This window comes from Propithecus coquereli, unplaced genomic scaffold (genome assembly GCF_000956105.1).
Source record: "Propithecus coquereli isolate 6110/MARCELLA unplaced genomic scaffold, Pcoq_1.0 Scaffold226, whole genome shotgun sequence".
NCBI lineage: Eukaryota > Metazoa > Chordata > Mammalia > Primates > Indriidae > Propithecus > Propithecus coquereli.
The window spans coordinates 1,010,951-1,022,462 of record NW_012147797.1 but is presented as its reverse complement, the minus strand read 5'-3'; the positions used below and the strand labels follow the sequence as shown (position 1 = coordinate 1,022,462).

General features: G+C 35.5%; 1 protein-coding gene across 1 annotated transcript in view; it reads right to left on the bottom strand.

Moving 5' to 3' along the window:
• LOC105811015 (voltage-dependent calcium channel subunit alpha-2/delta-1-like) overlaps positions 1–11,512 on the bottom strand; it is a 197,665-nt gene that overhangs the window by 18,846 nt on the left and 167,307 nt on the right. Inside the window, exons 5-7 of the mRNA XM_012645097.1 lie at positions 5,596–5,672; positions 4,227–4,247; positions 3,497–3,557 (exon numbers count right to left, since the gene is read on the bottom strand). Of these exons, the coding sequence (XP_012500551.1) occupies positions 3,497–3,557; positions 4,227–4,247; positions 5,596–5,672 (159 nt within the window). The remainder of the gene's footprint in view (positions 1–3,496; positions 3,558–4,226; positions 4,248–5,595; positions 5,673–11,512) is intronic.

Here is an 11,512-nt window from a genome sequence, read left to right as displayed (position 1 = left end):
ATTTCTGAGAAAATGTTGAATACCTAAGTCTGAATAACCATAGTTCATCTGAACAAGTTCACTTGTTCTTTCAAGTAAAATAAAATTTCATTAAAAAAAAAAAAAAGCAAAAAGCACCTAGATCAGCTCTCAACTCCAACACTCACAAAAGCATTTTTGAGACATCCAAGTTATTATGGGATGCAGTAGCACTTCCAGTTTTATCACACATAATATTAAAAGACATAAACTTGAGAGGAAAGCTTCAATAACATTCATGATTATTACTGTTTCAAACTAGGTTATTTTTAAATGAAACTGTCTTTTCTCTCATGTGGGTGCTTGGCAGTGAAGATTACAATGGCTACCAGTACACTTTAGTGCCACGGCCTTGATTCATACTGTCAGTGCAAATGTCAATACAATGAAAAAATGGCATTTAATATTGTTGAGAAAATAGCTTTGACCCTGTGGATCCTCTGAAAGAGTCTCTGGAACTGACAGGGTTCTGCAAACATTACTGTGAGAACTGCCATCCTAAATGTTTTAGAAAGTCAGAATAAATATAAGGCAACATAAACATAAGCAGCTTGCAATTACAATAACTAGGTTAAGACAACGAACAGAGTGCACAATCAAATATTCAACACAAAATACAATTAAATAGTAAACATTTTCAGATGCAAAGCCATGACCTAAATACAAGCCTCAGAGAGTAGAAAGGAACAGAATGTCAGAACTTCAAAAACAAAATTAAATGTTTTTGGTTCACGGAAAATTTTAGTTTAGAGTCAAGGTTTAAAAAGTTTACATGACAGACATTTAGTTATTGACAGAGCTAAATTTGACTTTTTCCCACAATGCTATGCTCTTTCTAACACTCATCTGAGAATCAAAAGACTAATATATTGAATTATGATCTCACAGAATTAGAAGCTGATGGCCAGGTTTTACAAGGACTAAAGAAAATGTTCAAATAATTATGAATAAAGCCATTTTTGGAATACCACTTTATTATTTAAAAGACCTTTCTAAAATTATCTTTATTCTTTTAATTGAAAAATAACTTTATCAGAAGGCATTTAACATTTTAAAGTTAAGGAAACTGAGATTCAAAGATATAAAAATTAAAAAGACTTCCCCAAAGGCACCTAACTAACCAATGTTCAAACCCTGACATGCCCAGTCTTCAGATCCCTAATTAGCACATTTCAATCATACAATGTGCTTTGAACTTTGTGAACTTTTATTGCCACAAAACTCCAAGATAAAAGCAACTTTGCCCTCTACTCATAGAAGGCTTTTAGTGTTGTGGTCAATGAATTTTGATATCATGTTTTTTTTTATTTTTGCTGCCTGAGTTGTGCTCAATTTTGAAGCAGTCTAAAGATATTATTTACCTTCTGATATTTACCAGTGGCAAAAGCTATGAAAATGTTTAATCTACCAGTAGGAGAACTGTTGAATTAGGCTGGAAACTAAGTAGAGAGAGTTTAAACAATGGAAACCTAAGAAAATACTGGATGTTGTGTTAGTGGACTGAGTTCCCCAGGATAAGAATGATCCAGGACAACAGAAACCCACCCACCATGTAGAGCCCGATTGAAATATCTGAGACATGAATGTGTGGCTAGACAGACTACACTGACATTGGTTCCCAGTTAGCCTAATTATTGTTGACAGGGCTGGAAGCTTGAAACTCAAGGTCATCACCACTCCCTAATTCTTGTTCCACAGGAACCATCCCATGACAGTGGGTGGCAGGGTAACTGTGGTTACCAAAACTGCTAAAACTGGTTCTTAATCTATGAAATGGGTTAATAATACTAATTTGTTATAAAGTTGTTTTCAGCAGTAAATATAATCCAGCATGTAAAGGGTTTAATATATGTTAACTCAGGTGGACATTCACTGGTTTGTCCCACAAGGTACGTTTCCTCCCTTCTCAGGTATTTGCTCCTCCCCTAAACACAAAGGCAAATGCCAGCCTTCCAGTCAGCTGTATTGACATTATTCAGCCATAAAGACAGAAAGTAGATTACAGGTTGCTCAGGGCTGGGGTAGGGGAGGGGGCAGATGGGGAGGTAATCACTAAAGAACACAGGGTTTCTCTTTATGATGATGAAAATTAACTGTGATGATGGTTGTACATGTGAACATATATTTAAAAAACTTTGAACTAAAAAATGAGAATGTAGAATGTGACTTAGGCCAGGAAAATAGTCCACATGCTATTAATAATACTTGCTAGACTAAACAAAATGCATTGTCTGTGAACTAGGAATTAGAATTGAGAGACACGTTTATCCTCTCTGTGCGTGCCTGGGCTTTACCCTGTTTTCCACCTTGTCTTATAGTGAAGCTGAGAAAGCCAATCTGCACAGTCTGCCCCTGGATAAGTGGGAGAGATGACCAGAGGAAAACACAGATTTGAGATGGAGAGAGAGTCTTGCCAGCATAGCAGATTAATTTCAATCCCTTCTTCTATTTTTGCTGTGTTAATATTCTGTGGGGCACCGCTCTTTTCTAGCTAATGTTCTTTCTTAGTATTGAGAATATTCTCCTTTCTAGTTAAAGCTGGTTTTAGTAGTTTTAAGCTACTCAAAGTAACTTAAAGTTAACTTAAAGATGCTCAAAGTTATCTGTGTCCAAAAAGTGCTAATAAGATTGCAGGTATTAATAATATGCTTTTCCAAAATATACTTTATATATTTATGGATTCTCAAGTTATCAAATACTTATTCAGCACCTGCTACATGCTAGCAATGGATTTGATATTGGGTATTGGATGGTAAGTCAAATGGACCCAGTCACGGCTCTGTTCAGGAAAGTAAATAAAATATAATGTGGCTAGTGCTCTGGTAAGAGAAATACAAAATTCTATGAAGCAGTCAGCAAGGATGCATAATCCAATGCAGATGGGAAAGAAATTCCCAGATCAAGGAGCTTCAAAATTGGGAATCGGGAGAAAGTGGGGGGTGTGTGTGTGCAGTATATAAAAAAGAGAATTAGTGGAAGAAAGAAGGTAAAGAAAAAACAAAACAAACAGTACATTTATGACAGAGAGAAGTTAATGTGGCTGGAATATAAAGCAAGGGTTGGGAAACCTTTTCTCAAAGGGCCATATAGTAAATGATTCAGGTTCTGTGGGCCATAAAATCTATGCCACAACTACTCAATTCTGCCTTTCTAGCAAAAGCAGCCACGGACAGTATATAAGGGAATGAACATCACTCTGCTCCAGTTATTGTTGGATGAGAACAAAGTCTATGCCCATTTTATTCACCATTGGATCCCTGAATCAGCACATTGCTTAGCACACAGTAATTGTTCAGTAAGTATCTGAGAAAATGAACAAAAACAAGATTCTGTTTCACTTTTAAAATTATTTATCCCTTTGGTTTTACAATTTGACATGGAATTAACCCAGAGCAATTTTGACCCCAGTTTAGAACTCTTATTGAAGGCCTGCCTACCCACTGATGACAAGTTATATAAAAAAGAAAACAAAACCAACCTTGGTGCTATAAATGTATAGCCAGATTCTTCAAAATTATCTGGCTTTAGGGTTTCTGAATCTGCAAAGATAATGTTACAGAAAAAGAAATTAGATAAGCAATTCAGAGTATACATCCCAAGAGTCTATGACAATAAGAAGATGACATTAAAAAGACTGCCTAACAAGAAAATTTAAAATAGACTACTTACATCCTAAAATTGAAAGATATCAATGAATACAAAGGTCCTCAATGCTTCCCAACATAATAATGAAATTATAACATGGATTAAAACAGTTATATCAGAGAAAATGCCATGTCTATAATTTTCCCATTTACTAACACTATTGTAATTCAGAACAATTTCAGAACCCTACTGTAACCAAGTATCTTTCAAAAAGATATTAATATGACTGTTATAAAAAGTTTACCAATATTATAAAATGATTTTAATAAATTCATTAATGCCTTTAGTAAATTAATAATACTCTTCATATTAGGTACGGATTAGTAAGTGGAAGGATAGAAAACAAAAGATTTTAAGTCTAGGAAAAAAACTTGGATGTGAACCAGGTTGCAAGTGAGAACACAGGCAGATTCTTCCCCCCTTTTTTGCTGCTAAAATTTGATCGTGGAGGAAAATTTAGCAAATGAGAAGCACAAAGGATAATATCCAATAGGAACGAAAATATCAGTGGAGCTGTCAAGTGTACTAAACAGAAAGAAATTGAGCAACAAGAAAATACTTGCCCTTCATTTTGCCCTTTTTTGCTGTGAAAATCCATCAGAAAGAGAAAGCAGGGAAACAAAAAAAAAAAGAGGGTAAAGCAAAGGGGGTCACAAACAATATTTTATTCAATGACTTTTTTGAATAAAAATATTGTGCATAGATCAAAGGTTCATTTATGTACAGCTGTAGTCTGGAAAAAAAAAGACATATTTGTTTGAAGACTGGAAAAGTATGTCCTGTTGATATTTACTAGATATTATTAGGAGATTACCCTCTCTGTGCTGTGGTTATTTCAAGGGTCTGTTTTGCACAGTGGTTAATGCAGGTGCAATGACGTCAGCCTATAAACAGAAGCATTTACCATTTATCCAAGACTCACTAGTTATCCCCTCATTTATCAAGTGAAGGACTAGCTCATGCAGAATTGCTGGTTGTTAAAGGACCATCATATCTATCTATCAGGTGAAAGCGGAAATGTAAATTAAAGATTAATGTCCTATGTACAATGTGCTATGAACACCAGGCCTGTGGAGAGCAAAAATGAACCGACAAAGAAATGAAAGAGACTATAGTTTACTTTAAGGTCAGATGTAAAAGATATATATGTTTTGCAGGGGGTATTTTTTATTTCATCCTCACAGAAAAATTTTAGGTTGTTAGCAATACTTGAGCAATATGCAAATGATATGATGGTCATTTTAGTTAACGAAATCTAGTCACCCAAAACAAAACAAAGATTAACGATGACTTGAGATATGCACTAGTGTTAATAATTACTCTCCATTCCAAATGATGCTTAAAAACAAACTTATCTATTTGCGTTACTGAGACATTATTCTGGATTATGAAAAGAAAGTTAATCGCCAAACCAAAGCCAAAGACCAGTGCAATTTAATTTATTCAAACAAAATAGAAGATGTGGAAGATGTGAAGCATCATATGATTCTAGCCAAATGCAAATACTACTACTACTAAAGGAAAGATAGGAAAAGGAAAAGGAAAAGGAAAAGCTTTACTAGCACACTGCCGTGAGAGTAGAGACTACGGTGACGATTAGCATGTGAAACATTCTGCTCCAGCTAGCGACCCTAAAAATGACAGCAACAGAGGACACAGCACTGCAATGATTCTGTGAGCACATAGCAAGGCAGGGAGGGGTGGTGGGGACTGCCAGTGAGACTGGGGTACCTGCTCATATTCTATCCATGTAGAATATTTCTTGTTCCTTGCATGTTTGGAATGGGTTAGAATCATTGCTGTAGATTTGGTAATAACAACTACTAAAATGTATACATAGTAAGCCTTAGGTATTCCAAAATCTAGACGTATTTAAACAGCTCATACTAGGAAATAACAAATAGACCCTGAAGTCACTTTCACAGTACTTACATCTGGCCTGAGTTATTGTCTCTTCTATTTTGGCTTTTATATAGTAAAAACTGTAGGTTGGTAATACCAAGGCCAAACTGCAATAGAAACAAGAGAAGCATAAACACAAACAAACAAACGAAAATGAAACATTAATTAAAAAAAAAAGACACTTCAATTTCAGGGAAAAATCCAAAGATCTTCCTCACAGAAAGGAAAAGACATATTACTTTGACAAGAAAATGCATCCAGCAAATAGAGTACTTAATTTCAGCTTTGCCATCCAGAGTCACCCGGTTCTCTACGTTGTAAGGAATCAGAAGAGACATGTGGAAAATGAGATACTAATTACACCCATAACGTAGCTGAGGAAAGAATGTCGTGGCCCCCTGCTATATTTTGACAAAAATAAAAGAACACTAGGGATATGTTTAAACGGAGTAAAACAACATACCAATTGGACACCTCCTCCTTAATGTATTCTACATAATGTTAAAGTGCTTTGTATCAAACAGACACTATTAAAAAAACAAATGGAAGGATAATTATTATCATTACTATTGTACAGAGCATAAAGTCATCTGAAATATGCTCTTCTGAGGGGCTCAATTCTATTTTAAAACTCTAATCCTTGGGCAAATTCTCCAGTGCCCGCTGCTGGGTAAATTCAGATTCCTTTACAGCACTGGGAGAGATTGTCTGCTCATCCCATTCGTTTTTGCCAATGGAAAGCTAAGTCATAGTGTTTATTTCCAGATCATTTACTGTGAGTATGCCTATTATTTGATAAATTGTTATTAGGCACAACAGGAAATACATCTTGAGTTTGGTAGTTTACAAGAGCCTTGGGGCTACTCTAGTTTTATAGTAGAAGTCCAAACTGGAGGAGAGTCCCAGTGCAAATCTTAGGTCAAATTCAGAATGGTTTACACACAAAGAATGTCAGACAAGCTTGTCAATATTTGCCTTAATGACTGCTCAAAATAAAAAGCTGTTATACAGGTAACTTTACTCATTTTGAAATTGCCAATTAAACACATGGTATGTTAGAACTGTTAAAAGATGTCAGGATACCATGCGCCTTCCAGTAACACAACAGCATGTGTGTAATTCTTCTATTCTCATGCTGGCTAATAGGCGTATGTGGGACACAACTGATTGTCCCGTATCCACATGGGCAGTTGCAAATGACCTTTGCTATGCTTTGAATATAGAACACCTGTAAGCAATGGGTATAAAAAATGAGGATATCTCTAAGATGCCCAGTGCAACTACTTTAAAAAAATGAAACTTGTTTAATGAGACCAATTGAGTCATTTGGCATTCACTTTTAATATTTAGTCAAAATATTAGTAATGTACAGGAAAAATGTGCATTTATCGAGTATTTCAAGGCATTTGCCAGTCTTTTAAATCACTCAAGCCTCATGTATTCCCTTCTTTGGGGATGGATGTCTAAACTGTAATTGATTATATATTTTCATGAATAACAGAATAGGACAAAATATAAGTGTTAAAAGTTCACTATATGGAGAGGAAAAAAAGCAAGGGTTTATATGCTAATTTAATTACGCAGTAAAGATAGCAAAATGAATGGATGCTTGTTACCTCCAATTCCCAAATCTTTCTCCATCATTAAGTAATTCATAGACTTTCCTTATGGGAAAAGGTCAAGATAATAAAATGTTATGTAGATTTGATGAAAATTTCTTCATGTTATAGGTAACTTCCTTTAAGTGGAGGCAGAGATTAAAATTAAAATAAGCAGCACATCAGTCTGACAGCAAGATGACCTTTCATGATTCACTTGCCATTTATAAAATGTAGAGCAGAATTACTGAGCATTTGAAGATTGTCTCCTACAAATTCTTCTCAAGGGAAATTAGGACATTTTTATTGCCCCATCAGCATTTATTGCTAAGAGAAACTTCTAATTAAAAGCGATAACGTTATATCATGTAACTACTACAGTGTCACTCTGTGAGCTAGGGTTACATCTCATGTACTATAAAAAATAGTGTGGAAACTCATGAGGAAAACAATAGAAGTTTTAAAATTGACATATCAAATATACATTTTGTTGGCTACAAGTCTTAGGTTGTTATTAATAGCTACAATCCATTTTATAGAAAATATACTTAAATTATTTCTATCTCAAGCCAAGCTATTTTTTTCTAACATATAGCCAGATAAGATCTTTACCAACTTCTAAGTTAATGGTGCTGTTATATGCAATGTTTGCTGTCTCTCTCCATATAAAACCAATAGACCAAGACTGTTTTGTTTCTGATTAAAGTTTAATCAAGTGGGCACCCAATGAGTGGTAGAGCCTATAAAATATTTTTGTTTCTCAAATATGGTTTAGTGAGTTAAAGAGAATATAAAACACTTTTCAACTCAATCATTTATCTTCATAAAAGTAAACACTTCACTAAAAAAAAAGTATTTTATTAAAATAATTATGATATTTCAAAATATGGTACCTAAGTTGGATCAAATCTTAAGGAGACAGAAATCACCAAGTGAAATTTTGTACCTTGTTCACTTAGTAAAAACATACATATCGCTTTCTTCCTTCAACTTAGACGTTCTATTTTGTTCTAAATTGTTATTTGAGAATTTACTTGTACAGCAATTCAGGAAATTATTTATAATGGAAGTAGATTCAATTGGGCCCAGAGTTGGAGACTTGGGAAGAGACTGTATGAAGACAACACACAGAAGTGGGGAAGTTGGGCCTTTTCAGAGAACAATGATATGTATGATAAAGGAAGTGGTAGAAATGACAGAGCAGGCAGGTTGGGCTAGAAATGATGTGAATATTAAACTTGAAGTCCAAAAAGGGAAGAGACTGCAGTTTGTCAACAAGGAATGATATAAACTTGAGAATTTAAGAAACTTAATCTGCCCACACTCCTTATCATCACTGGGTATGTGAGGAAAAGAAGTTGAGTGTTGAGGCCATTCGTGAGACAATTATAAACACATTCAAGCAGGGTTTATAGAGAATTTAAAATACCCCAAGTGCCCTTATAACTGCAGCAGAACCAACCATCACATCAGGGTCAAAAAAGGATCGATTTTTTTCTGAGAATTTGTTCATCTAAACAACAAAGGCATAGAGCATGTTCCCACACAGTGCCCTAGATACTGTTTCATCATGAAATCATTTCTCAAGAGACAGGGCTCCCAGACCTCCTCTGTCTTCACACTTTTTGACAAGTTCATCCAAAAATTGAAAGGTGACAACAATCAAGGAAAAGGGGGGAAAAAGTATAACTTGTTTATATAGATGAAGATCATATATGTGTAAAGAAATGCCTAGGTAGAAATTAGATAGGAATTAGTAGATGAAAACAAATAAAAAAATTAAAACAGTCATTCTGGTATTTCACTGTAAGTCCAAAAGTATGTCAAAAACTGAAAAAGTGAAGAAAGAGTGGCATGTAAGATATCATGACATTAATGTTTATGTTATTCTCTTCTGTATCTATTCTATAAGCCACCCCAGAAACATAAAAAGAGAGAAGTTCCTATGACACTAACATTGCAGTTCTAGGGAAATCTTAAGGACTCTAGGCTACCCTAAAAGGTTAAGTGTATGTTCTGAAGAGTTGGTTTGATTTCATTAGGAAGGAAATAGTTGAGTCTACTACAGCCTACTAACTGCATATTAACATGTAGTTAAAGAGTCCACACTTGAATACTGCAATGGAAGTTTTGCACACCATTATATGAATTTGACGGAACGAGACAGATTAAAAATTTCTTCAATTTGAAAATTCTTCCATTTGTTTCAAATCGAAATTCTTCAATTCTGTAAATGTTTGTAGAGTGCCTACTATGTGCCACTGTCTTATGAGCTGTGGATTCTGAAGTAAATAAAGCAGGCAACAATCCCTGCCCTCTTAGAACTTACTAGTGAGAGAAGACAAATGATAATCAGTAGAAATAAATTTCTGCATCTATGTATAGTGTGCGTGTGTGTGTGTGTAATCCTAAATGGTAATAAGATCTATAGAGAATATGAAGTAGCAAAGGGAGATAGTGTGGTGAGATATTTTATATTTTAAGCGGATTGGTGGAGAAGGCCATTCTGAAGAGATGAAAAGTAGGTCAAGATGTAAATGAGAAGAGGGAATGAGCATGGGACTATTCAGGGAAAGCCATTCTAGGCAGAAGTAATTTCATGTACAAAAGCCCTAAGGCACAAAGATACTAGTGTTTATGATGTGTAGCAAGGGAGGACAGTGTGGCTTAACCAGAGTGTTCAGTGCAGAATCTGGGAGAAAAGTTCAGAGAGCTGACAGTGAGTAAGGTCACATGGCTTAGGCCACTGATGGCCATGACAGACTTTGGCTGTTACTCTGAATAAGACAGCAAATTATTGGGCGGTGGGGGGGTGGGACTGAGTAGAGAAATGAAACAATCTACTCAGTGATTAAGATCATTTTTATTATTGTGTAGACAATAGAAATAAAGATAGAAGATGGAGATATAGATGCAAGTAGTTATGTACTTTGGTAGTGGGAGTTTTTTCTGATCACTTCTATTTTTCTCTATGAAATGGAAAGCAAAAACATCACCCAAGAGAAAATGATGAGAAAGAGTTACAGGTTTGAAGAGAGAAGAGATGCGATTGAAAGTCTTCGATAAGCAACCTAAATTTACTGGAATATCGAGATCACAAGGCACCAGTAACGCCCACTTGAGGTTAAGAGGTCATGTATTTTAGCAGATATATCAGCCAATGAGTCTTTTACTTCAGCCACTTTTAGCTGCATGGGTACAGCATGGTGTTGGTAATAATTGGCATTTAGCCAGGATTGGCATTTTGCCAAACTGTTGTTTTCAAAACCTGTGATGAAGGGAGTTGATGATATGTGCACGAGAGTGAACATAAAACCCAAGGAATTTCTGCTGAATAAGGAAGGGCACAAGGACATGAAGAGGGTGAGGCAGTAATGAGGGAGAGAGGATTGGTGGATTTCACATCTCCACTGAGTGAAAGGATTGTTGGAGTTGGGCTACTAGCAAGAAGGGATGGAAAGCTAAAATGTGGTAATCTGCGAGTTAGATGAACAAATCTCAGATTATGAAGGAGTTGCAGACTTAATATTGTAAGAGATAAAAATACATGACTTTGGAGTAGGTGGCTAAGGTAGAGGTATGCCAAGATCATTAGAAGAGAGGGTTAAGGGATTAGAAAAATCATCAATGTCAATGCTAAAGTGCGGTCCAGGAACCTAGCCCATTTGCAAAGTGTCTATTACCAGCTCACGACCAGTAAAACACGGAAATTGAGAGTAAGCATTTAGAACACGTCACAGCAATTTGAAAAACTAATTTTATGTCTGTGGAATCTAATAATAAAAATTTTGAGCTTGTGTTTTTATCCCTGTTAAAACTTATTTTAGTAAATAATTTTTGTTTTACTTTATGTCCGCGTGAGTATCACAGTTTGAAGAACAGTGATCTGCATGAATGTAGGAGACAGTGACAATGAGCCAGAAGCTGAAATCTCATAGGAATGACAGGGAGATGACTATTAAAAGGAGGAATCATGGGTGGTGTGGGCTGGTAACATGAGATTCAAAGATGAGAGTTTTCAGGAAGAATAAGAAAGAATGAGTAATGAGGACATACTCATAGCAACCTCAGTGCTATGATGGTGAGAGAAGCAGGACCACGGAGAAAGTGGTGAGTGGGCTAAGAAGAAAGAGCAAGAAAGTGAAGGAAGCGCTCAGCAAAAGTTGAAGAATAGAGGATTTCCAAGAGACTACAGGGCGTTAGGTTGTCCAATTTTGTAAAGCCCAGCCAATGAAAAAAATCAAAATATTATAGAACTGTTATTCAGTGGGGGTAAATTATATCGACTAAGCATTTCATATCAGATCCTATGATGAGATAAGCTTTATTTTTAGGTTAATTTGCAACCC